Raw genomic sequence first — 27,833 nt, forward strand, 5'->3', positions numbered from 1 at the left:
AACATTGTTTCTTGCCTGCCTTCTCATTTGCATTATCCCCTCATTATTAAAAATTCAGTCTCACTATTTAAAAATCCTTTTCCATCATACAACTCCAGATTGTGCTTTGGAAAATCATGCAGTTAAACATGAACTAGATAAATATGCAGAGAAACAATTCACAGTATTTATGTACCAGCTGTCAGTACTGATGTCTTTGGGTACAGGTCAAAGGATTCCCAAGCTTTAATAAAGTTGCATTCGCATGAGCGATTTAATTTACATTAAGGGTATTTTATCCTAAAGACCACAAAAACACCGTATAAGGCAAAAAATAGTCTTAGAAACTTCACAGAAGGCTTCCCCTCGCTCCTACCTCCTGTCACTCTGACCACAGCAGAAGTTGTGTGTGTGGTGCATGCTGCACCCCAGTGCCAAAAAGGCACCCCAGGGCTGGCTCTGGTAATATTCACCTGCAGTCCCTGAAGGTTACGTGGCTTGGTGGAGGTTTCTGAGATGTCTGTAAGCGCACAGGAGCATGAGCACGCTTCCCTGGAGCAGCCAGAGCCGCAAGAGGGCAGGAGAAGGTTGGTGACCATCAAGTCTGCACAGTGTGTAGGTAACAGGCAGTGGCTGTAAAATGCAACTCCTGGCATGCTCCAGGGAGCTAGGGAGATACTTCTAATCTTCTCTAATTTCGCCTTTGCCTCTCTATGTTTTGGGGACCTTTTTAGCATTATTCTTTGCACACGTGTGATAGCAAGATGGGTATGGTCCAACATGAAGTGGTGGTGCTGGGTGAGCTGCACTGGGAGCTGCTTCTCATCCTAATGCTATGAAAAGAGTTTCAACTATTTACTGCAACAACAAAACCTAAGGACCTCTTCAAACAGGACAGTGAAACCATCACTGACATTCAATGCAAGAGTTTAGCCACTCATCTGAGAGTTATCTCAAACGAGACCTTAATACAAGTGCATCAACAGACATGCAGCTCTGCCCAGTAGAAAGCTACTATCATGTGACCTTTCTTATCTTGAAACCACTCTTTACCCTTACTTAGCATTTGAAACCTGCTCTGTTACTCCTGTACTCTTTGGAAACACACGCTCTCAATTCATCTGAGTTCTGTATGGAGGGAGCCACACCACCCTCACTGCCCTGGGAGGAAAGCAGACAACCTGCACAGCACTTCATACACCTTCCCTGGGGTGTTTGGGGACCCCAGTGCTCTCCACCTGTCCCTCTGCCCACTTGCACAGGTAACTAATTGGTGCCCAAACTCCTTCCCCAACTTTCCACAGCTTTAACTATCAAACTGTTTTAATACTTTCTGATTACAGACCTCACCTTTACACAAAAGCTACTTACCTGATCTTTAATCAGAATCCAACATGGCCTGGCTTTTTTTTTTTTTTTTTTCCCCCTTTCATTTCATATCTGGCTATGATAGATAACGGAATTTGATTGCAAACGTTTAAGATGTAATTATTTAAGCCCCATTCCCATGCTAGAGGGAGGCACTGTTATTCAGGCATAAGGAAATACTGAAACAGAGATTATGACAAAAAGGTCCTTGGAGTCAGGGCTATGAGCCAGCTGCTGTGCCTCCTGGTGCAGAGATTTAAAGGAACAACTTAAATCTCCTGATCTCAGTTTTATTTGAGCTATTACTTATATTCCACACAAAGCTGGGAAAGACTGACTGGAAAATATTTTTAGATCTTAATAGCCTCCATAGGTTGAAGGCAAACTTATCAACAAACAAAAAGGGCATGTTGAAATTCTGCTGTTTAAATGCTGTAAGAAGATTGTAATCCTTCTACTACTTTCCAATTTTCTCTGCTCATTACGTCTTGGGTAGATTAAGCATGACTCTGTACAGTATCTGGCACTGAAGTTTTCCAGTTTCAGCAGCTTTTCAAATATGCATTAGCTAAGCAAAAACGTTTTCCCAAGGACTCATAAAAATCTGAAGGATGGGAGCAGCCAAGATTACAACATGTGGTCTGCAAACTTTCCAGGTGAAAAGTTCTAAATTGCACTGATCAATGCACAGAGGGGATTAAAAAACCCGTCACGAGGAAGACAATCACTGACCAAGCATGAACACAGCAGTCAATACCAACAACAAACCCTGTGTATTTTTTGGTATAACTGTACTCAGTGTGACAGATGATAAAAGGAGGATCCTGCAGGGTTTAATCAAAATTGTCCAAAACAGTAGGCGTAATGATTTAGGGATCTATCCATTTATGTAATCTGCTCACCTTGGGGATTCATGTATTTACATGTATTTATCAGATTGCGATTCCATTCTGAATGTCAATTTCTGCAGTCTTTTTACCTGAGTGTTAAATTCACAGTGATATTAGTAAGGAAGCACAGAGATAGGGCTGGAATGGTTCTCAGGAGGTCAGCCGGTGCATTCCCCTTCCCAGAGCTGGGCTAACTGTGCCAACATACTCCTGAGGGTTAGTGTCATCCGTCCTTTGAAGTTCACAGTGATGAGGATCATACAACTTTTCTAGAGAATCTAATCCAATACCCCACCCACCCACCAAGTTTTTTCCAGGACCTACCCCGACCGTCCCCTGCCACAAATACAGTCAACTATGTCCTGTTTTACCCAGGAGGGACCTGGAGAAAGTGCTCCCTTGTCCTCCTTGTGTCTCATCTTCATACTTGAAAACAATTGACATATTTTCCATGGACCTCTCTAGATTAAACAACTAAGGTTTCTTAAGTAACAAGGACAAATACAAGGCCAAGTGCAAGGTCCTACACAAGTGTCCGGGCAATCCCAAGCACATGTAAAGGCTGGGCAGTGAGTGGATTGAGAGCAGTCCTGCAGAGAAGGACTTGGGAGTAATAGTAGATGGAAAACTATGACCCAGCAATGTGCACTCGCAGCTCAGAAAGCCAACCATATCCTGGGCTGCAACAAGAGCGCTGTGGCCAGCAGGTCAAGGAAGGTGATTCTGCCCCTCTACACTGTTCTCATGAGACTCCACCTCCCGTGCTGTGTCCAGCTCTGGGGCCCCCAGTGTAAGAAGGACATGGACCTGCTCAAGCAGGTCACAAAGATTAACAGGGGGAATGGATCACCTCCCTTATGAGGACAGGCTGAGAGAGTTGGGGGTGTTCAGCCTGGAGAACAGAAGGCTCCAGGGAAACTTTATAGAGGCCTTCCAATGCTTCAAGAGAGCCTACAAAAAAGCTGAGGAGGGACTCTATCCGGGAGGATAGTGATAGGATGAGGGGTGATGGTTTTAAACTGAAAGAGGGCAAATTTAGATTAGATACTAGGAAGAAATTTTTTTCTGTGAGGGTGGTGAAACACTGGCACAGGTTGCCCAGAGAAGTTGTGGCTGCCCCCTCCCTGGCAGTGTTCAAGGCCAGGTTTGACGGGGCTTTGAGCAACCTGGGCTAGTGGAAGGTGTCCTTGACCATGGCAGAGGGTTTGAACTAGATGGTCTTTAGGGTCCCTTCCAACCCAAACCATTTTATTATTCTGTGGTAAGTATTCCTCTGCTGATAGTGTTTTCTAGGTCTTGCATTTGCATTGCTTTCTTCTCGACCTTCCACAGTTAAGTGACATCTTTTTGAAGTGCAATGTCTCACATGAAGGTGATGTATCACCTGAGGCTTTACTCACGCTCTGTAGTTAGGTATAATTACTACATCTGGCAACATACAACACTTCTGCTATAATGCAAGATGATTGTCTTTATTTTCCCCTCTCAAAAACATAACACCATAGACTTAAGCAATTTTGTCGCACTTCCCAGATGCTTCCTGACAGAGCAACTACTTCCTTGTTCATTTTCCATGCCAAACAACCACAGCTGATTATTCCCTAGCACTGAACTTTGCACTCATCCTTTCCAAACTGCCTCTTGTCTTTCTTTACAGACCATTTTAGCAATCTGTAAAGACCCTTCGGCAGCCTGACACTTGTGCTGAGCAACTTCTCAGTGCCTCCATTCACATGGGAATCCTATCTGACAGGGACGTGACCATCCCCATTCAAAGCAAGCTGGTCTGCTATAAAATCTGAACTCCTAAGTAAAAGTCATTAAGTAACAGGCCCTCCAAGATGAGGACTTACATTGTTTGCTGCCATAAATCAGTGGTCACTGAGGATGGGCGCTGGTGATGCCCACCAAAGGGGTACCTTTACACGTGATGATGTGTGGGCAGGAAGGGGCAGGGTGTGCTGCAGGATCTCCATTCACTTTAAGGAGGAGGACTTGGTTGCGTGTACAGATGACACCACAAAGCAGTATAACCTTCTGCTGGGGTACTCTTGCTTCACAAACTCTAAGGCTTAGTGAGACAACCGGATCCAGCCTCCGGCTCCAACACTTTGCCCAGTTTTCATTGGGAATTGTCACCTGGAATTGTCAACCTTCACTGCCACATGATGCATCAGGCTGCAAGCTGCAACGCTTGGGGCTCTCCCCTCACGTTACAGTAACAAGGGGTGAGTCAGAAGCTGGCTTCCCAGGAATTCTGAAAGCTCCATCACGAGTAGGTAGACTGGGACAAAACAACCATCAGTGTAATTCACTGAGTTCAATTTTATATAATGATTTAGCAGCAAAGCCTCAGTTCATCTGGGGAGAGAACTAAGACACTGAGAACAAAAATTAACTAACAAGAGTGCAGTAAGAAACTCACTGCTTTTGGCCATGTGCAACCAGCCCTTCTGAATGAGAACTCATTGAAAATAGTATAATAGAAGCCTGTAGCAAGGCCAAAACAATGGAACAGCAGCTCTTTCTCAAGCCCTTTGACCATACTGGCAGAGAAATGTGATTAAGATTCACAACAAGAAGCAGTTTCCACTGCCTAAAGACAACCACAGGAAAGCTCTCTGAATGGATACCTTCAAAATAATGCAGATTATTATTTCCAACCTAGATTCAAGAATATGTCTTCCAAGCTCACCATTTTAATCTAAAAAAGCCAGAAATTCATCTGCTAGAGCAGGAACAGAGCCGTGCTAAGATTGTCTCCATCACATGTGCAATGCTCCAGAAGCCCCAAACTGGTGGTACAGAACTGCCACACCAGCACGTGCAACTCAGGGCAACAATTTTACTTTCTTCAGCCTGGAGGAGCAGCTGAAAATCTGAGTGCTTCTGCCAAGCCCTCAGGTCTGCACACTGAGAAAGAAATCTCAGGAGATCAAGCTCTCAGCTTTTTCAGCACTCCTGCCTCTGGATCCAGGCCAAATGGCCACATCCATAATCCTTCTGGTGTGCTTCTGGCCATCAGCCCCAGCGAGAACTTGAAACAGAAGAGAGGAGTTAAGCTGAGCACATCAGCCCACTGAAGAAGAATCTGCCTCTCAAACCACAACATTTCAAGTGTGATATATAGCTGTGCCCCAGCTATACCTGTTCCTAGTTGTCTCAGCTGTTCCCACTGCTCTTGAAGCGGTTGTAATAAAAAAGCACAAGTACCTGGTGGCTAGCAAGGGGTAGGTATGCAAAGGGCTGAACCAAGCTTCCTTCATCCGTGGCATGCTCTCATATATTAAGAGGTCTTTCTCTGTCAAGACCACTAACACTGGCTTCCAGTGCTTCTCGTTGTCTCCTGGCACCTGAAAAAGAGCAAAGCCTCAGTGAAACAAGAGACAAAGCTACCATCAAAGTCGAGTCCTAGGTGAGAAAATGAACAAAAGACTTTTATTTCTTTGGCTTTTTGACATCTCCCACATGAATTTATAACCAGCTGCAGCAGAAATGAAATAAAGTGCAATGACATCTGCTGCTCTCATTAGCACTGCCATTTCTAGCCCTCTCTGCAGCCTTCCCTTACTACAGGCTACTCCATTCAGTAGTTGAAGAACACCGAGACAGAGCTGGCTGCTATTTAGCTGCAGTATGCAGGAAAAGACCTTAAATGTCTATTTGTAATGTGCACCATTCATGTGTATCTGGCATATTAACCTGGGTAGTAGGAAACAGTGGTTTGGGAGCAGATGCTTTTTTCCTCAGCAGTTCACATTTTCATAGTTTCTTCTTCCTTCACACTGTTCTTCCAGTTTTACAAGTGCCAGTTTATAAAGAGATCCAACCTAAACATTGGGTTGATCTGAAGCACTGACTCAGTGATGGATCTGCATCCACATTTCAAACCATCTGTAGAAGATGTCTAAAGATCAGAGCCCTTTACTGGCTGCAGAATCCAGATGTGGAATTGTATTTTGAAGACTAGACATGTGGTAGTCCACAGGGCTACATAATTACTGTTATGGGGATCATCCTGGTTTTTACTTCTACTCTGGCAGCAGAGAAGTGTCTTAAATGTGATGGCAATATGGAAAGGTCTTAGTTTCAAGTAAGAATGAAGTTCCTGTCTTTCACAGACAAATTCATAATTTTCCTTTTGGTGCACACGAAGAAAAGGAAACCCTGTTATACAGTAACACTCACAGCCATGATTTCAAACCCAAACATCTCAGCTGGGTATTAAAAGGATTTAAACAAATTTCAAAATTCACCAGAGAATCCGGTTGTCTACATCACTCCTCCATTAAAACCTTCTCTGGGAAAGAGAAGCAGTTGTCTATGCTGTTTTATGGTTGATGCCAGTCTGCTTGCCATGGACATGTGTCAGGGGGCACATCATTAGCTGGAGAAACATATAAAAGGGATCAATCAAAGGTTGGCCAGGCTGGGAGTGGCCCAGCCAGGAATGGTGATTCACATCCTTAAGTACAATGTGCCTTAAGTGATGGATTCAGATGGAAAACCACATTTGAAACAGTTGTTCATGTCTGTGTGTTAATCAGCTTAAAGTCATGAACGGTTTATCCTTCTAATTTCTTTAGAAGCATCAGTACTTATTTATAATTTTATTGTGGTGACAGTTTCTTGAAATATAACCTTTTATTTTGAAATAGGGCTGAATAGAGAAGCCATATAATTAACACGTCTATTAATACACTCCAGAAAGAATGCAAAATCCAGAGTTCTCGCAGGCCATGTACCATGGAAATATTCACATGAGCAAAAAGCATCCTCAGCTTCTTAATACCACAGTTATTAACTACAGTTATCACCCCAGTTCCTAGTATGGGAATACAGAAATGTTACAGTTAATGTTCACATTTAATAAATGTTACAGTTATTATTAACACAATTTTTGAGCACTTGTCTGTCTTCTTTAACTATAAAGATTTTAGTACATACTTTTGAAGATATCCAGAAAAGAAAAGGGAAGATAAATATGAAATCTCTCATATGATGAAAAATTTGCAGGATGTTCAGATCCATAATCTGGAGTAAACAGGCAGCGTGCTGGGCTGTTACTTCTTATTTTTCAATTCCTTGACTACAAGCAATCCAAAGACTATGGGAAACTGCTCACAGCTTTTCTGCAGAACCATCCTGCCTGTGTAGCATTTTCAAACACAAGTTTTGCTATTAGGTGTCTAGTCAGTCAGCTGTGACTCCAGAAACTTTGGGGAACACTGTTCCCTGCAAAGCAACCACAGGAAAAGGAGTAAGATTCATTATGCCAGCTGGTCCCACAACTATTTGCTGGACAGACATAAACATTAGGAGCCACAATTTCCAGCACATATCCTGTGGTTACCACCTGCACAGTGAAGCCCACGGCTTTGCCCCAGTTCTTCACAACAGCAGGGCGAGTATGGAGAAGATGCGGCTCGGTCATACGGTATTGAAGGCTTTTTCTCAAGAGTAAGTGACCTTCTACTGCCCCTCCTTGTAGGATGTATCCCCTATTTGCAGGGTGTATACTGGGAAGGGGAGAGGGGAGAATGATGCTTGCTAGAAGGCCCTCCCCAGTAAGAAGGGCCATTGCCATACACACTTAAACACATTTTTTAAACCTTGCTGGGACCATAGCTGTCTCACTGTTAAGGAATGCTGGTGTAAGCAATACTGCTGCTATTTCAGACCTGAAGAAGGATTTGTGCGCCTGAAAGCTCATCTGGCTTTTTCCAACTGTAACAGCTGATCTAATAAAAGATACTGCCTTTCCTTAAAAACCTTGCATTACTGTTCCCTGATTTCGCTGGGGCTTGGATCAGGCTTTAACAGCTGATGCCGTGCTGTTCAACAGGCAGCTGGCACTTCTGGAAAGTGTCAAAGAGAACATGCTGTCCCGTAAATGGTAATAGCAAATTCTACAAAGGAAGAAGAGAGGCTGCAAATATACCATTAGCCTACGGGGCACATTCAGAACAAATCAGCATGGGAAATTAATCCAGATCAAGCAAGTGTCATACCAAGCATGAGTATAATAGCAAATTACAAAATAAAAGCAAAAAACATGCTGCTTAAAGGCAGTTAAGTGAAGGATTTGTTCAAGTTTTAAAGGTTTTAAAATCTGACATATAAAGATAACAAGAAATACTTCTGTAAATTTAAGTATCATTTGAGATACATTTTAAAGGCACCATTTCAGACGATGGTTAGGGCCAGCTTCTTAGCCAGAATTTTGCAGAATTCTGGCACTTGGAATAGTTTCTTTGCTCCAGTTCCCACTTGCACATGTACAATTTTTGCTCCAGTTTTTCTTTTTTCTTTGCTTCAGTTCCCACAACACATGTACAAAAAGTGCAGTGAACTGTGTTGCAGACAAATAAAATCACCACCCACTCTAAAAAACTTCAAACTCAACCCTTTTTCAAAGTCAAAAATTTTAGATCAAATCTAGATGAACTACAGATAGGAAAAAACAGTACTCCTCAAACCTCCCACCACAATAAAATGAATCAGCAAATTTTTAGCTGATCTTCAGGGCACTTTTTCAGATAACTCTAAGCAACAGGTACCAATGCCCTCTCTCCATGTTCTGCTCATCTCAGATGGGGTAACTGCTTATATTCCAAGGTGAAATCCCACTTCAAGTCAATGAAGTTATAAACAATGACTGTTATAAATGTTTATAACAGAAGGAAACTTGTTTTCTTTCTTTCCTGGACACACTATGCCTCTAGATCAAAGTCTTCAAGTACAAACCTGAAAGGGGAGAATGTATTCTAACAAAAAAAACCCGAAGTGCAGTGAAGCATCCTTTTTGCTACTCGTAAACCTCTTTGCTCCTCACATAACTCACCGCATGAACTGCAAACCTCACTTTTTCCCATATGCACCTCTCTGGTTTACCTTTCCAAATTCAGAAAATATTTCATGTACGGAAGGGATGAAACCTAAGTTTTTGTATAACAACATCATGGTTGGGCCTCGGATGACACCAGAAGAGACCTGCATTCATGTCTTGCTCAGCCACAGGCTTCCTCTGCAAACTCAGTCTAAATGCTCTGCATTTCCTTATGGAAACCAGAGTCTCTGCTGGGTGGCAAGGGCTGCTCTAACACACACAGCAGGAACAGACATCAATGTGAAGGTGGACAAAAGTGCGCAAGAATAGCTGTCGTATTTCAGGAGCTACATCAGCCTCTGGCTAACACAAGAGCAAAAATGCTTCAACGCTCAAAGCAGACAGCTCACGCACCATTAGGATACACCAGACCCCACTGCACCAAAGATGTGCCTGAGCTTTGGATGCCTTCGCAGTGGTGGGGCAGCATCACTCGAGGCCTTGCATTGGGACTGGATCCGTGGTCTGAAGGACTGACTCTGCAAACAACAACACAGCAAGCTCAATGCTACTTGTACAACCGCTACTGGTGGTTTTCTGGCAACTGCTCATGTGCTTAAAGCCACCGCTTGCAATGTACCCTTCAAGAGTAACTCCACTGATACATAGCAAGCAGTATTTCAAAGAGCTAGCTTGTTCTTCCTGCAGGCGATGGGGACCCCTGGCCCTTTAATGGGTATACAGCTTCCAAATCTTTAATTGTTTTCACATATAATTAGCTGCTGTAAAGACAATGGGCATCTCAGTGAAGATAAATCCTTTTACAAATGGTTTGTCCCTTTGCTCTTTCATCTGCCAGGTCTCCTTTTCGTAAGGTTTTTCTTTGAATTTCAGTTACTCATCTCCTTCAGGCTGCCAGGAATGGATGAAAGAATACTTTTAATCTATGAGGCTCACAGATAATTAAATTAGAGGCCTCGGTCTACTCTGGAAAGCTGTTTTATATTTTCATTAACTCAAAAGGGACATTTCAATTACGTTAGCTGTTTAGTAAACAAATTATATATTGCCAGCAGACTCCCCTGTAGCAAGTACCTACAATGTGGCCTTTCAGAGAACTGCTGTGAAGGTAGCAAGTTTACACTCTGAGTAAGTGGTTTAACTGCCTTTTCCATCACCCCCTCACAAATCCTGGAGCTACACCATCCCCTCACACAGAGCACAGGAGGACCAACCAGGAAAGAATTTTCAGAAACTTTTTTCTTGCTATTTTCCCTTCTCTTTCAGTTAAAATCTCTCCGTACTGACAAGAGTCAGCTTCCACACAGGCTGGGATATGTTCTGCTATCTATTTCTTGCCTTTTCATCATCTTTTGATGAAGGGCTACGTCCATGTTCAGGATAGCTTTGATTTATTTACAGAAACCTACTTGTCAGTTCCTGAAAATAACAGCTGGGACCAAAAAGGATTTTTGCAAGGTGAACAGCAGTGATGCAGAAATACATCAGGCAAACCCCGGTACATGCAGCAAGGCTGGTACTTCTCTGAGCTCACTTGACAGCAGGCAACTTACACTGCAGGAGTGGGTGTAAGTGACAGCCGTAGGCAGGGCATATCAACACCTCCCACACTACGCACAGATGAGATGTGTTTTGCTGCTAAACTTTCTAGTTTTAAAGAGGAAATAATGTGCACATTGTTTAGGGATGAAAAAAAAAAAAAGCTAATGACACTGTGTCTGGTTTTGCTCTTCTCTCTGACCTCAGTGACAGCTCAAAGGTGGCTTGTGCCATTATCAGATCTGGATTACAGTCAGTGTACAACACAGAAATCCCCCAAAGGGCACAATATTGCCTCCTGTGAGCAGTGAGTGAGCAATGGCACACGCTTTGTTGTGCTGCCAGCATGCAGCCAGAGCCATGCAAGTCAGGTTGGAACCACGGCAGGGACCACGCTGAGCCAACCCTTGCGCTATCTCGAACAGAGCCCAGGGATATTACTGACAGTTACAGGCACTGCTGAGTATGGACAGGACACTCATTCTCAAGACAGGTCTGTTAAAGTCTGAACTCCTTCTAAATATCCTTTAAAATGACAAGATACAAGCCAACTTTTGTCAAAAGTAACACAGTCAACCACATCAGCATGGCAATATGTTCAAGACAATGTTCTGACAGACTAATGGAGTTTTCAAACAGCTCTTGATTATATCCAAGTACCTCTAAATCTCAGAGGAAACACCTCAGTCCTCCGTACTCACCCACGCAAGAACGACAGGTGATCTGAGACTTTCCTACAGCCAAAGAACAATTCCTGATCCCACCCAGTTTTGTAGTGGAGGTTTTCTCCAGAGCTTGGTGAAGTCAACTGGAGTTTTTCTAATAACTCTTTAGGTTTTGGACTAGGCCCCTGGGAAATAAGCCTGAAGGGCTTCGTGTCTCCCATGCTACAGAGAATATGGAGCCAAATTCTTCTTGGAGTTGCACAGTAAGAGGATGGGATTCAATACCCACAAGTAGAAACAAGGGAAAACTGGGTTTGACACTCAGAAAAACTTTTTCAGTATGTCATGGTGGTCAAACACTGGAGCAGACTGTGAAATGTCCACCCATTGAGATACTCACAACATGACTGTGCAAAGCCCTAAGCAAGCTGGTCCAGTTGTCTCTGCTTAGTGCAGGATGGTTGAAGCACAAGAACACCCTTCCAACCTGTATTATTCCATAAGTCTATGAAACACAGGAAAAAATCAAAGTAGTTCATATTTGGATGAGAAAGTCATCATTTAGGTTGCCCCTGAGTTAAAGTTGGTTGTATAATTATTCCATACATGTGCAGTTTTTCATGAATATGTGTTGCAGGAATGTTGCATCAAAATGAATGCAGTAGTCTTGTAAAATGGTTATCGCAGCTTAAGGGTTTGCAGGATGATTTGTAGTTACCTTATACCTCAAACCATTTAGAGCTGCAGAAAATGTGTGTCCCTGATCCTTCTGACTTGATGGAGTTTAACACTCTGGATTTCCTTTGCAGTAGATTCCTTGCAAAAGATAAGGAATGTAAGGGAGTGAAAAACCCAGTATCACGTAAACTTCATTCACTGGACAACATAACTTTAAGTAAAAATATATCACACAACTGCAGGAGAAAAGTTTAAAATCCTGATGTGTTCTCTTTCTTCTCCTGATCTATGGGTCCACAGAAACTGGTTAACTAAATACAGAGAAATCCAATTCCAAGGGACACAAAAAGTTAAAAAATAGTAATTAATCTATTTTAGAAACCCCTACCATGACCCAGGATCATTTTGCTATGCATGAAGTTGAGATTTGAAGGTCCGTAAGTAAAGCAAATTTGCAGTGAGACAGGTGACTCTAACTTTCTGGTAATGTCAGGAATCTTCCAGGGGAGATGAAAACATGCAGATAGCACAGGAGATAGTAAATGCCCCACACCATTTGTTGAAGACACTGATTTTCATCTTAGAGAAGGTGAAAAGAACTCCATTGTGTTTTATGAAGTATTCTGCTGCTTTCTGAGTAAAACGGATTTTCTTCTATAGCAACTTTTTCCGACCACGAGAGCACTGTCTGAAATGAAGTAGTGGTAATTTATGACAGGAAGTCTTTGCAAACAGAAAAGGTCCACTCCTGAAAAGATACAGTGTTGAGCTAAATGATTTCTGTAGAAAAACCTGCACTTTGGTATCTTTTCTCATTTTATTGCTTCTCAGAAATTGCCAGGAGAGAGCAGGGAAGAGGGCATTTCATCACTCAAGCGCTGTGGCAAGAAAGACCTGTCCAACCTGTAAGTCGCAAGGACAGAGACAGAAGGCAAGTCAGACAAGGGGGAAGGTCAGAACAGCCCAGCTCCACTGGCCACTGAGGCTCATCAAGAGATAGTGGACACCTACAGTTCAAGTAGCCTTCAAAACCAGTTTGACTGGGAACAAACCTGTGCTGGAAGAAGTCACGTTTTAAGCATTATTTATAAAAGAGGCACAGGGGAAGGAGAAAAAAAGGGAAGGAAAGAACATTAAGTTATACTGATTGAACAAATGAATGGAAAGCCTGAAGAGTGGAGGTGAGCACAAAGCTGCTATACAAAAATAAAAACCTCTGCAAAAGTGGGGGCAATCACAACTACCTACCTCCATGACCTGTCAACAACTGTATTTGACCTACTAGAACTTGTTTCACCCAGCAATCTCTCTCTTCCACCATGCTCACACTATACACTCAGGATAAAAGTGAAAATGTTATTAGCAGACATCTTTGACTCTGTTGTGTGTTCATGCATGGCTTATCTATAAGATGTCTGGTGTCTTCAGACTGCCATTTAGAGTGGCTGCAAACTTGCTTTCTGAAATACGTCTCATGAACGTACCACTGAAAAGCTATGTGACAGCAGCTGCCTGAAGTGTAATAAATATTTAAATAAAAATCACAGAATTAAAAGGTGGAAAGCACTGTACTTCTAAGACACAGCTCAGTTCTGGAAGAGATGAGCAGCCATGTTGTCTCAGAAATAATCCCTGGACCTCAAAGCACAATAATCCTAGTGCTGAGTGAAAAACACTGTGCTTCCCTTTAAAATGGAGCAGTCCTCTTCCTTCAGTAAGCCAGGCTTGCTCTAGGAAACACTAAGAAGGACCATGATATAGTCCTGTATCTTACTCTTCAGTCCATAGAGCTATTTTTCACATGAGAGTCAGCCACAGAAGAAAAGGGATCACACCTGTGAACAGCTTTGAGTTAGAGGCAAGACAACAGACAGGGAACTTTGGAAGCTCTACTACAGCTCCTGTGCAACTGTTACTCAGTGGCAGGGAAAACGAGGTTCCCTGAGGTATGTTCCAGGATACCAAGAGCACTACTCTCTGCTATGCCCTGCAGATTGCTATATGGCAGAGCTTTCTGTGAGCAGTTTTCTGTTCAAGCCAAGTTGAAGCGCTTCATTAGGGAGTTTATCATCATCACTAGGGCATAACGGTAATTGTACAGAAGCAGAATCAATGTAAACATACCACAGTTTCAACTCACTGTCTGTAAAGAGTCTATAATTTACAACTGAATCTGTCTTCAGCCGATCAGGTGGGTACCACATTAGGATAAATGAATAGTAAAACTGATTACCTCAAAAGATACATACATCTAATCTTTCAATTCAGTAAAAAGTGCATGGATTTCTATCAGCAGCTCAAGAACATGTCAATAGCGCTCAATCAAATATGAATGCTGGAGGTGGACTTTTGGTTTGAAAGCAGCTTGCAGATTTTAATGATGGCGCAAACATGTAAAATGGCATTTGAAATTATTACGGTGTCTGTTTGGTGAAGAACAGGTAATTATCAATGTCTACATTACAACTATAGCAACTGAGATCTGTCCCAGAAGATGTTCTCTGTCCTTCTCTATCATATTGTCTTTCCTAGTATTCAGTCTCAGAAATAATGGTCCATCATGACTGGTACGTTTTGAAGACTGACAGGTGTTACTACTTTACTCAAGGGTCACTGTAAATCAGAAGTGCTGGAAGGAAAAATAGTAGGGAAGCAATACAAAGAAAACAAGATGGATGTTTCTTTGTCATTATTATTATTATGTTGTCTCAAGGACAGTCCAGAATACTGTATTGTTTCAGTGTATTGTGCTACTGATCAATACTTAGTAATACCGATTGACTGCAATACAACTAATGACCCTAAGCAAATGAGCAAATCCACTACATGCCGGGCACCAAAAAGTATTATCTTCAAAAACACTAATAAAATCTATTTGCTTCATCAACTGAAATTTTGCACATGCTGAGAAATATTTGGAAACCTTACTGAAAAAAACAAAAATTCAAGTAGAATCCTTAGTAATTTGTCTTAATTTTGAAAAAATGTGGAGCAGCTATGGGTTTCTGAAATGTTTGGTGAAAATTAGCACAATTTGGAATCCAAACCTACTTATTTAGATGCCTAAGTAAAGATCTATCACAAAAAGTTCCTATATTTGTCTTTTTAATGATTTATTTATTTACTTAGTTGTAATTTTCAAAGCCATTCAATTATTTGAGACCATATCTTTCTTCAAGTGGATAGAAAGTCTGTATCTCCTCCAGCACAATGACAGACCTCCATAAGCTATTCAAGATACTCAAGGAATATACCTGCTTCCTTGCTGGGGAAAAAAAGGAACTTAAACATGTAATTTTAATTAGAATTTGTTAAATCTGAAATTTTCTGATGGGCTGGATGATTTTTTTTTCCCCTCCAGAAACCCAGATGAGCTCCAAGAGACCTCTGCCCACTAAATTGGTTTCCAGTTTGCTACACCTTGGCAACCAGTATGGAGAGATGGGAGACCATTCAGTAGGTCTTCATGGTGGTTCTCAATACTGGCAGATCCCAGCATGCCAGTATTGGTAGGAAATGAACAGTTATTCCACTTAATAGCCAATTCACTTTCTTTCAGTCCTTAACTAGGACAGAGTTGAATTTTCAAATTTTTGCTGCTTCAGAGAGCTATGTTTGATTTGGGATTTCTTAGCTTTCTAAGGAATGGGTAAAGATGACAATGAGGATCTAATCAAAAAGTGCCACCTGCCTCACTGAAAAGCTGAGAATATAATTTTTCTGCCTTCTAAGAAGACTTAAGTCAATCACTGGCTCAGAAATGTGAATGCTTAGAGTCATAGAAAGAGGGCTGAAGGTGACTTGAAAGATCAACTTATTCAGCCTCTGCTCGGGAAAGGACTGACTTTGTCTAGTCTGTTCTGTAACACCATCCCTGACAGAGATCCCCAGATACTCTGCCACAGTCCTTGGCCGGTTTCACCACTAGGAAATTGTTGACTATGCTAGAGCACATGCCACCGTGATCCTGAGGATACTGTCAGGTATCAGCACATGCTTGGGACACCAACAGAAAACTCAAAATTTGTTTTTTCAGCTAAATGTCTTTTAAGGTGGTCATTACTCTAACCCTGCCGAAGTAATTTCAGGAGAGTGATGGTTACAGAGGAAATGTGTAAGTAGGAAGAATGCAGATGAGAAAGTTCAGAGCAGAAGATAACTGCAGTTTGTCACTGGTCATGTGATTTGCTGGATAGATGTCACCACTACCTATCTGGTACATGAAGAAATGCATACACATCCCAAACACTGCACAAATAACTGACAAAGCAATTTTAATAGAAAACCAGTATTACCAGCTCTAGCCAGCTAAAGCTCCCTTGGGGATGTCACATGGGACTTGAAAATCAGTCTGAGGTTTGCTTGGTATTTAAAATACATTTTTAATTCTTGCTGATCCATCAAGCCTTTTTGCTTTGATGACATTCCATAGTTTCAAGCTTTTCTCTGTGGCTAGAAACCTATGATAAAAATGAGAGCTCAGTTTTCATAAAACCTCTTTATTTCAGAAGATGGCAGTAGAATAAATATCCCTAAAGTAAAAGTATTCAAGCTATGGGGTTTGGACCTATGGTCAGGATGTGAGCTGTCACTTCTCAAGAGGCATCACTTTCCCAGACCTGATACTAATATTACAAGACCTGACAAAATCACAGCCCAGGGGTTTATGGAAACAGCTCTTTTAATTAATCTACTATCTATGACAAAAACATAGCAAATATTGAAGGGCATGTGTTAATAGAACCTATGAATATTCAGCAGAGCCATATGAGGAAGACAAACATAAAGAACCTTCTACTTGGCAGTTATCTATGCTGAGCTTTAAATTAGCCACACAGGACAAATGGATTTAGAGCTGTGCCATGTTATTTCATCTAGATTACTAAAAGATACACAATTAGGGCCATCAATCTACAGACCCAAATCCTACAAATATCAACAAATTACATGCTATAAGCTATGTCATTTTGAAAGCTAATGCTCTTTATCTGGTTCTAATTCTCAGTGTTTCATATTTTTTGCAGTAATCACAGCATTTAACTACACATAGGACAATTCTACTGAGTACTGAACATTCCTTTAGAAGAAAATCTTGGGACGAATAAAGTTAATTTCCAAAGCTAGTATAAACAGATAAACAGGTTATCTCCCTGGGACCAGGATGGGAAACTAAGGTTTAAGATTTAGGAATTATCCCTGAAATACATAATTGAACAAAATAAAGAATTTCCTGGTAATGGCATTAGACATTTCTTAACAAACACATCACATATCCAAAGAGAAATTATTTTTGGCATGAGAGATATACGATCTCATGAACCAACTGATTTCATCAATGGAAGACGTTTCCCTGCTGTGGGCTAATAAATCACCACAGCCAGTAAGTGCCAGCCATTTACAGTAAGAACTGGCTGAGGGTAACACGAACATAATAGAACTGCTATTACTTCTGCAGCTACAAGAAAATGAAAAAACCCGAGGACAAACATGTATGATTATTATCAAAGTGACTACACTTAATTTACACTTGATAGTAGACATGCATTTGCACTGAAGTCACTGGGAAATTTTACAAATTATTTCCTCTAGTTTTATTTGTACTATAAAGATAAATATTTGTCTTTTCATTGAAATCTCTTTTGCAGTTTGTACTGGTTTAAACATCTTACATATACTGGTATAAAATAAATCTTAAGTAACTCAGTTGAGTAACGCTAGTACAAAACTACAAAAAGAAAATTGAAAACCATGTACTTCAGTAACACTGTCATATACAAATATTCCTATAACCTACTTTAGAAGTATAGCAAATGCGATTGGATCTCATACCAGTGGTTTCATATCGAAATTTCTGGATTTTTAAATACCATGTCCTCACTGGCTTTTTTATTTCCTTAGCCATATGGAAAACAGTCAGGCACAATTAACTATTTGTCAGAAAACAATCTATTAATTAACACCATTTTGTGAGAACGAGCTGAAAATCATGTTCTTTGCTTGCCAAAAAGCTTCCATTTCTGCCTCATGTTTGTGCTCAGAACTAAACATAGCTCCAGATACGCTGCTTGATATAACTGACCAAGGGAAAAAAGAACAACTGCTGATGATATTTTTCAGAACCAGCAGCCAGTGAGATTTTTCTAAAGATAGGTAGGGAATCAGCAGGGCTTCAACTCTAAATCTCATAGAATTCTTTACTGACAGATCTTTGATTAAACTGGGCAGAAATAGATTAAATTCCAATTAAGACTCGTATTTGTGGCAGGGCTTGAAAGAGAAAAGAGAGGGGGGAGAGTAAGTTACAGTGTTTTCTAGGCTTAACCTTAAAAACATAGGACCTGACTTCAATTATATTTATATATATTCAATTCTACTGACGTCAATGGATTTACTCCTAAATTATGCCAGATGGAAATCAGGCTAGCTATTGCCACATTTTCATGCATATAACCAACACCCCTTTAAAAGTACTATTTATTCAAAAGCATGTCCTCAGACAACATGCAACCTCAGATAACCCAGATAAAATCAGAGGAAGGGACAATCAGTGATGGGGAATGTCAGAGGAGAACTGCAGAGTGATAAAAGAGGGAAGGAGAGAAGATCTGGAGCACATTTCCTTTGCCGTGATCTGCATGTGCACATAACCTTTACTGCTGCTGAATCCTGGGTACTAAACTGATAACCTCTCGTGCAGACACAAGGCAACATAGTGGCTATTTGCTTTTCTAGTAGAAAAGCAGCCTGTGATCTATCTGTGTTACCTCTGAGATTGATATTCTTACATCTCATTTTTTAGTAGAGCAGCCTGCAATGCTGCTGCTTCCAAAACTCTGAACCCCTCTGCAGGTCCACACTGGGCTACAGGTGCATAACCATTATCAGTCAGTGGCTGGCGCCTCATAACTGTTTTACAGAACTGTTCACTCACTTGAATGCAATCCTATAACCACAGCTCATTCCTTCTGCTTGTGCCTGCAAATATCCAAGCAGCTGTTTCAAGTTATGTGAAGGGGCTAGAGACTAAGGTTTTACCTGACAGTGTCCAGGCTAATGGAAACTGATGATGTACATGACCTTTGATGAGTGCAAACAGCCCCTCTGTCCAATCTTAAGTGAAAAAAGACAGAGAAGCTAAAATCCTCTCTTTGAGGTATCCTTGCAGCTGTGAAGAATTAATCTTACAGGGTTATGAACGGTTCAGAGAAGGCTGGTCTTATTCTTGCCAACAGGGGATTTTTCAACACCTTTCAGCCCACTCAACAATCTGTACACCTGTCTGCACCCAAAGGTCTCTGCAGTGCATCAGTGGGCTGCTCCTTCCACTGTCACCTTCCCGTAGGCTCCCGTAGCTCAGTTTCATCTCCCAGTTCCCACAGGAACAAGAACCACAGCAGAGATGTGTCTGATGTGTGGTTCCATGTTTCCTCGTTCCTCTACCTTGCCTACTCAGGTGGTTAAGAGACTGGAAGAGGGTCTGATCCTATTGGTACGTATGTGCTGCAATCTCGCACCATGGCATTCCAGGTTTGGCTAGTCCCTAGGCCCTCTTATACTAAAATAATTATTAATATTATGTTATTAATCACAGCAATCACTACCAGAATCAGTGCTGCGTTATTCCTCATTTCAAACTCTTGCAACAACAAAGCAAGAACCCAATAGTTAAGTCAGCTTGTCTTCAATAACCAACTTTCCCCAAAACCACAAAAGAAGGGAGCCTCAAAACAAAAAGGTCACATAAAAGGTTCTCACACTACCCCACGCAGCTCCTTTGGAAGGGCATACTGGCTTGTACAGTTGTATCTGTTCAATAATCAAGATATGAAAAGGGGCTCTGGAGCCAAAGTGGCTGTTTCTTTGGGTGCACATCAGGACACTCTATGTGGGGGTTTGGACCTGCTGCTCCCAACATAGTGACATTGCTGTTGAAGACAAATGGACTTACCAAAGGTTTTCTCAGATGTTATTTGGATTCCCTGAGTTTCAGGTGCTCATACAGTAACAGCTGCTGGAAGGAAGCACCTTGGTTTTAATCACTGAACACTGATGACTGTTAGCCACAGTGAAGATTCCTGAAACTGTGTGAACACATCATGTTATTGTTGGGGCTTTTTTTTATTTATACATTTCTGCTGAGCAGATGCTGCTGTGCAAACATTCATTTGTTGATCTTGTGCTGAAAATAGTTGCAGACATTGGCCAGAGTAGGCTGCCGATGTGTAGTACGGGTATAGCTGCTCTTGTATGCTTCATAGTGGAAATGTCAGTGATGTTTATGGAAATGGCTCTAAAAAGTTCTCTTGGAGAAGCCTGCTATGGAAATAGAAGCTTATCTATTTGTTTGTGGAGTGAAAAGTTTGTACATTACTATGAAAAGAAGTGTTTTATGGTGTTGTCTCTGGGCTCATCCCGTGAGGCTTTATGCAGGGCCCTACAGGGAGGAAATATGTTAAAACTTGTGTTTTAAACACACAAGTGTTCATTCCACTTTAAAAATGCTTATTATTGCTATGTTATTGGGATCCCTGAATCATAGGGTTAAAGAATACATTAATATTCTCCCACCTAAAATTTCAGAACAGGGGTTTAAAACTGCATACCCAAAACTATGGGCAGATGTTAGCAAGGCAAAGGCAACCAGAAGAGACAAAGAAGCTGAAGGTATTGCAAACAGGAGCATTGTGGAAATCCCTGTACTTAAAAGAGATGTTCCAGGGTATCATCCATCTAGATCCTTTGAGATGGTTCTCAACAGTCTTGCAGTCGGAGCTGGTAAGAACCTGTGTGCTTTTGCTGAAGTTGCTGGAGTTGCTGACAGGAAGGATCACTCTTCATAACAGTGTACCATTTAAGTGCTACCACTTTTTAGCAATTTCTTCTGATTCTTCTGATCCCTAACTCCAATAGGTTTAACTTCTATAGCCTGTTATACCTGTGATTCTACTGCTACTGTCCAACTTTTCTGAAAAAAGACTAAGCTGTTAGAGGAGAAAAACAATTAAAGTCACTATTAGACCAGAAAAAAAAATGTGACTCCACAGGACATTTCAGCAAGAGCAGCTCTAAAATGGACTGCAGAGTTTTCCAAGGATGCTAGTGCTGGAGAAAATCCAATGTCATTCCAGGAGGTTCTGCCATAAGGTCAGGTGTGATTAAACAGTACCTAGCTTCTCTACCTCTATGGTATGTCTGACAGGGTAAGTCCCCAGTGCCTTCTGTGAGTGTGAGGCCACTTCACTTCTTTCATGTCCACCCTCTCCAGGCATTGGTAATGCTGCATGTATGAGGAACTCTACCAGTAACCACGTAAGGATGGGGCAGTTTCTCACACATCTAGAGAATTTTGCTCCTCCAGAAGGTCCTGGTTTGGATTCTCCTATCCACTGACCGCCTTTCTCACCCTGTCCCTTTCAGGTTTTTTTTTCCTATCTTGCATCCAAAGTCTAATGTAAACACCAAAGATTGCATGTCTATGTACTTTGGGGTTTTCCATTTGATTTCTCTAGATTTTCTGTTTGAAGCAGTAACGGTCCTTCAACCTTATTGATCAGCTTTCATTGCATAAAGAGGAGGACATAAAACCCTGTGAACTGTAGAAATCACATTTATTCTGTCTCTATTTCTCTGTGCCCTGCAGTTAGTTTTCAGGGTTTACATTAAAGGGGGAAATGTTGATTTCTTATGTAGTCATTGTGCAACTCTACATTCCTTTCCTCATCCTTCAAGTGAGAAAAACAGATAGGAGAAGGATATTGTACATGTTGGGATTTTTGTGCATCTCTCCATGGGGATGATAAGCAAAATACTGTCTCTTCCTAGATTTACAATTGCAAAATGAGATCAAAATCTGGCCCTTCAAGTGAAGTGTTACTCGTGGAAGTGATCAGAAACAGCTGCTTTCAAAACCAGTGATGCTGGATGTTTGTGGTAATTCAGCAACTGCTTTTAAGAATTTTACTTGTGAGGACAGAAGAACTTTGCCTAAGTATTGCTAAATAAGGTATCTACTAATCAAAAAAATATAACAATGCTCCCAAATTCCTTGCAATGCCATGATAATCATTAGATGGTAATCTCTGACAAGGTTAAATTTAATGTTATTCAATGACTGTTCCCCAAAGTAGATTCCCTTTTGGCAGTAAAATCATTATCTTACTGTTTAAACATTCAGGCTTTCCTCTCCATTTCACAGTTCATAAAGCACCTTTATAGTGTTGAGATTTTTTTTTTCCCCAAACAGACAGACAATGGTTTGTTTTTCCTGCTTTGATTAAATCTTACATCCCACAAGCAGTGAACCTGTGATACTGCTCTACTGTTTTTAATTGTCGTCTTCTATTAAGATGCCAGCACTGTATGCCTCTCCTGCAGCCCCAGTGCAATTTTGCTACGTGTCTGGCATTAGCATTGTCGGGTCTGAGGTTAATGTGTACACCGTACAACTCATTAGCTGCACATTACTATCAGAGCCAAAAATCAACATGATTGATCCAACAATATGTTTGGGCTTGGGACCAAGACTCAAATGAGGTCTCACCAAAAGCAAAGGTCAGCAACTTGGCACAAATTTTGCTGTGCACAGAGAAAACTTTTCTTCCAAACTATTCATCAGGGAAGGTACAAATGACAACTAATATGGGCCTCATTAAAAAGGAGAAGAGGAAACCCCTTGGAGAGGGCAAGGAGGCTCCCTCACCATCAATTTTTTTTTCAGTCCTTTCCTAAACCTTTTATTTATGTTACAGTAAAGACAATGTGGAGCTTAAAGGTAGCTGTGGGACTTGGTGTTTAGGAGACTTGTTAGACTAATTATCGTGATGTGCACTATCAATTACTGTCCAGTTAAGCGGAGAGGATAACTCTGCAGGCAGAAATAAATCCTCAGAGCTGAAGGATCTGGGGGAAGGGAATAAAGGGATTTTTTTTATCTGTGCTATTATTTCTTTTATAAAACTGCAGTGTCAAAACATTTTCCATCTTAAAATAACTAAAATAAAACAGACACTAGTTTAAGAGTGGGAGAGAAGAAAGGAACGAAGCAAGAAACCTTTTCAATCGTAGATTTGTTTCAAGTACAATTCTTACGAGGATTTCACTCATAATTCAAGCACTCTTGCCACAATCAGGGCCTGAAATCAGTACTTCAAAATATGCTATTTTACATATGGCATCAGCATGTTCTTTCTTCCTCAGTAACCAAGGGTGTTGAAAATGCTATTGATACAACAATTAGACTGTATGAGAAATACTTCCCTGCAGTCTCCAGAGTTGCTGTGTTGCAATATAATTGTCTAATGGCACATTTTTGTAAGGGCTGTCATGGTATTATGGGTATAATTTTATTTTTACAGGATACGATAATAAGGTAAAAGACTGGCGTTAATAGCCTTAGGAACCTATTACATAAACAGAGGTTGAGGATTAAAATTGGACTGGATTTGTAGAGTCTGCACTGAGTAAATGTCTTGCCACATTGAAAACTGTAACGCATATAACTTTTCCCTCTCCACTTTTTTTTTTTTTTTAAACTCTCCTATTCTTCTAAAGGTCAATCCCTCTTTCCAAAAGAGAACTTCTTCTCAAGATATTTTTAGAAAATCTGTTTATTTTTCTCTGTTAACAGTTGTTTGGCAAAACAGGATACAAGGCATATATATTGCTTCTTCTTGGACCAACAGCAATACTCTGCTCTTCCGCAACACCCCTCAAACATTAACCAGCTCATCTGTTCTAAAAGCACTTGTGGTTAGAGACAACACACCTCTGATTGCAAGCTGAGTGGGCAAGCAGGATGGGGAAACACTATGCAAAAAGTCAGGGAAAACCCCAAATGTTTTCTTCTAAATTAGGCCATTTTTGCTAGGAATGGCTCAGCTTTTGCCAGGAGTTTTCTCAATGGCAATCAGCTGAGGTTCTGGGGGGAGAAGGGCTGCAGGACAGAGAGAAGAGGAAACTTCTATGGCTTATTCTGCTGCTTTCTAATCTATTTATTCATGCCACTAATAAAAAAGCTGAAATGGGAGTACTGTTGTGCTAGAAAAAAAACCCCAATGACTGGGATGAGAGGAATTCATGCTAGGCATAGCTTGAAGGTCAACATGCCCCTAACAGGACTCTCCATTCTCCTTAAGGTGATTTCTAACTTCAAGGGACAAAACCAGCAAATGAGAACAAAGCGACTTTAAACAGAGAAAACGCAGCTCAACAGGAACTTCATGTTTGGAAAATCTGGGATTTCTAAGATAGACAATCCCTTTCCTCTCAAACTTCTTACATGCAGCCAACAACTAAAAAAATGCCGACAAATGAGCAAACAAGACACAGTGCAAGGGCATAACTCTTGCAAAACATGTCTTTCTCAGCGTCCATCACATTGCAAAGATGTGTACTTGGGGTAAGTCTGCCCCAGGGATCTAAGAATAAGTCTGCTTGTCCTGTACAACTGAAGTGGGATCTAGGGGCTGGAGGGCAAGCTAGGTGTCCACAGCATTGCTCAGGTCAGTGCAGTTGATGGGATTGATGCTCAGGGCTTTCCCATTGCTCAGTCTGCATTTGCCTTGCTCTTCATTTCAGCTGAGTTTGCCACAAAGCATTGACTTAATAGCAGCCTCCCCAGCCTGGATAACCACTCCACAGTACCTCCAAATGCCCAGGATGAGCTCCACACCTTCCCCAACCAAAATGCTGGTCTGCTTTCTGCCCACCTCAGCTGGGCAAGAACATAAACTTTCCTTTTCTACCTTGCCACTGCTGACAACCTACCTGCATCAGAGGAAGGAGGTAGAAACAAGTTGGGGCAGAATGAAACCAGTTGTTTTGGTGCTCTAGTGCTTAAAATAATTGGAAAGAGCACCCTCTGCTCCCCACTGATGGCAGGGCTGGATTCAGTAGAGATCTCTGCTTCCTTATACAACATGCATTTTATTAAGAAGAGGCTCATGTTGCATTTAAATCTCATTTGAAAACAAAGAGCATCACTGTCTCCAATTGCTTCACTGTCTTTCTTGCAATATTTACTGTCAGAGGCTGAGAGAAAAAAAGGAGGCCTTTTACCTGCTTCTGAAGGAAGGGGATCAAAGCTTTCCTTCACATCATACCTGTATCTTTCCTGCATTTTTTCCAACTGAACTTCACTGCAAATATGTTCAAACACAGGCTTTCAAACCTGAGAAACCCCAAAAGGTGAGCTGACCTGGCACATGAGTGAGGGGAGGTGGATCCTGTTGTACAGATGCAGTTGCCAAGATAAAAGATGAAGAGGCCCAACATCCTGAAAATTCAGCAAGATCTAGGAAGAAAATCCCTCATGTACCAAAATCTAGAAAGTTCCTTGTCCAGCAAAATCCAGCCCAGCCCAGTCAAGCAGCAGTTCAGGTTTGGGTTATGTAGAAGAAAGAGTTAAGCATCCATGCAGTGGAAGCCACACTGTGCAAAGTGGCCAAGACCATGCTGGGATGTGCTCCCACAGCCACCACCCCAGCATGCTGGAGAAACCAAGACAAACAGCTCCCACACCCCAAGGAGGCAGCAAACACACACACACATTTCCTTTTGGCATCCTCTCTTCCTTCCAAGATACAGCCCATCATTTCCCCTTTCAAACCCTGCTCCACATGAATATCTGCAGAGGTCCCTCTCACCGCAGAGCTACAGCCACCACATGGTCCTACCCATGCTCCATGTCCCCTCCTGCCCGTGCAGGCACAGCTGCCGGAGCAGGAGTGCTGGAGCAGGAGTCACGTCTCCATGCTCACAATTCCTCCTGATGCAGGAAGGGAGAAGTTAAATAAAACTTCATGGCAGGATGACATTAAAAAGGAACTTTGTTGTTGTTCCTGGGGTTCATAGGAACTGTGATAGCAATATACTGTGTTTTATGGAAATAATTAAGTCAGTTTTTAGGGCTATTAGATCAAAACCGAGGGAGAGTGGGCAGGGTGTGATTACCTCTGCTGGGATCCAGCCAGACCTAGACCTAACACAACCCTTGTAGAAAGGGGACATGCAGGGCCCCAGTTTAAACTTCAGTTCAATTTCTGCAAGAATAATTTAACAGGCACAACAGTGCTTACTCACTATTTAAATGTGCTCTGTAATTATCTGACAGGTTTTTTTCTTCACTATAACAACCAACCTGTACTGCAGAAGTAAAGACTTTCAAGCTCAGGTCCTTCATGCCTTCCATTTACCATCATATGCCTGTAATTTTTCATGACTTATTTAAACTTATTCTTCTTTCCAGTCCCCCTGTACTGAGCACTTCTGTCTGACTTAGATTTATCATTTGCTCAGCTCTCATTGGGATGGAAAGAAATAACGTGTTATGGATATATATACTGGCAAAATCTTTAATAAAACCAGTATGGTGAATGAAATGGCTGTTTTCAGCCCGAGTTCTCCTTAATATATCCATTTACTGAATGCACCTAAAGCAACAACAGAACAGTGTTACTGCTGATAAAAGTGGCCTGTGGAGGAACCTCGCTGAAGCTGGGAGAGGAAATTACTCTTCATGCTATTTCAGGTTTACGTCTTTCCTAAGAACAGTCTGATCGTTATCCCAGATAATGAAGACTGCTAATGTAATTAAGCTCTCTGTTGTGGTGTTGTACAAAGCAAACAAATAAGTTCTGGAATTAATAAACTGCAAGGTTAAGTGACAAAGGGCAAAAGCAGGACTCTTCATTTGGATGTAAGTGCTCCACAGCAAGAAATTAGCCAGGATTTAAAAGTACAATTTCTCATTCAGGACACACAGAAGACTTTCTGATTTGAAGTATGTGTAATCTCCAAAAGGTCAGATCAATTTTAAGATTATCAACCAGCTGTGTATTATCAATATGAGAAATCGGGTCCTTCTCTAACCACTCAAAACAGGAGGCCAGGACCTAATTGCCTTACTCTTCTTCCTGGGTGTTAGAGATGGGTAGTATTTCCAAAACATGCCTAGATAATTAAACAGATACTAAAAGAAAAGAAAAAAAACACAAACAACCTGTAGAGACTAGAAATTGCAAAGGAGACCACACTACAGGAATGTAATTTCCTTGCAAAGAAATTAGACATTTGAGTAATAGTTTTCTTAGCAAATGCCCATGTTTCTAGCAGGTTATTTATCTGGTTAAACTATACACTGATTTGCACTGGGAGTTAATACAACCCAAAGCTTGCTGCAGTTTCAGCCTAAACATGCGCAGGTACTTTCCAGGGCCAGAAGAAAGACCTGGGGATTAGTATAACCCAGATTTTATTTGTGAACATGCCACTGGTTCAGTCTGTGCAGCCTGATGAGGCTGCTAGCTCTGAAGAGGAATTGTACACTGCCTAATGAGGCAGCCCTGTTTCCCAGTTCCTTCCCCGTTACCACAGGCTCTTGCTGCTTCTCTTGCACAGGGATTTGCATTTGTCATAAAATCTGCAGAAAGCTAATGCTACCCCACCAAAAGTAATGAGTTTTTTACCAGCATAACTATCTGATCTGGCTCAAGGTCAGACAAGCACTGCCACCACCAGGATGGAAGAGCTGGGAGAGCTAAAGGGGATGGCAGCATCTCAACCATGGACATGGCCATGTCAGGGTTTTTAAAATGCTGCCTAGCAGCTGCTGGACTTCATGGGAAGCTGGTTAAAACTGGATATTCACAATGTTAAATAAATGCTAAATGTTTTAACTATGTGATGGGCTGGTGGTTTTCTGGTACAAAGACATTTAAAACTCGCTTTTACAATTTGGAAATTCTATAAAATTTTAAGACTGAAGCTTCTCTCTGTTCTTTGAAAACTCATTTATCTGTGATGGGAATAACAATGTGGCTGTGTTGCTGTCTACTTGTTTTGCTAACCAGAGAACATACTGCCAAA

At 41.4% G+C, this 27,833-nt stretch overlaps 1 protein-coding gene across 2 annotated transcripts in view; it reads right to left on the bottom strand.

Annotated features, from left to right (window-relative positions):
- Positions 1-27,833, bottom strand: part of SNTB1 (syntrophin beta 1) — a 59,458-nt gene that overhangs the window by 9,041 nt on the left and 22,584 nt on the right. For both annotated transcript variants that reach the window (XM_026842281.1, XM_026842280.1), the window contains exon 4: positions 5,451-5,590. In XM_026842281.1, coding sequence (XP_026698082.1) covers positions 5,451-5,590 — 140 coding nt within the window. The remainder of the gene's footprint in view (positions 1-5,450; positions 5,591-27,833) is intronic.

This window comes from Athene cunicularia, assembly GCF_003259725.1.
Source record: "Athene cunicularia isolate RWA chromosome 2 unlocalized genomic scaffold, athCun1 chr2_part1, whole genome shotgun sequence".
Taxonomy (NCBI): domain Eukaryota; kingdom Metazoa; phylum Chordata; class Aves; order Strigiformes; family Strigidae; genus Athene; species Athene cunicularia.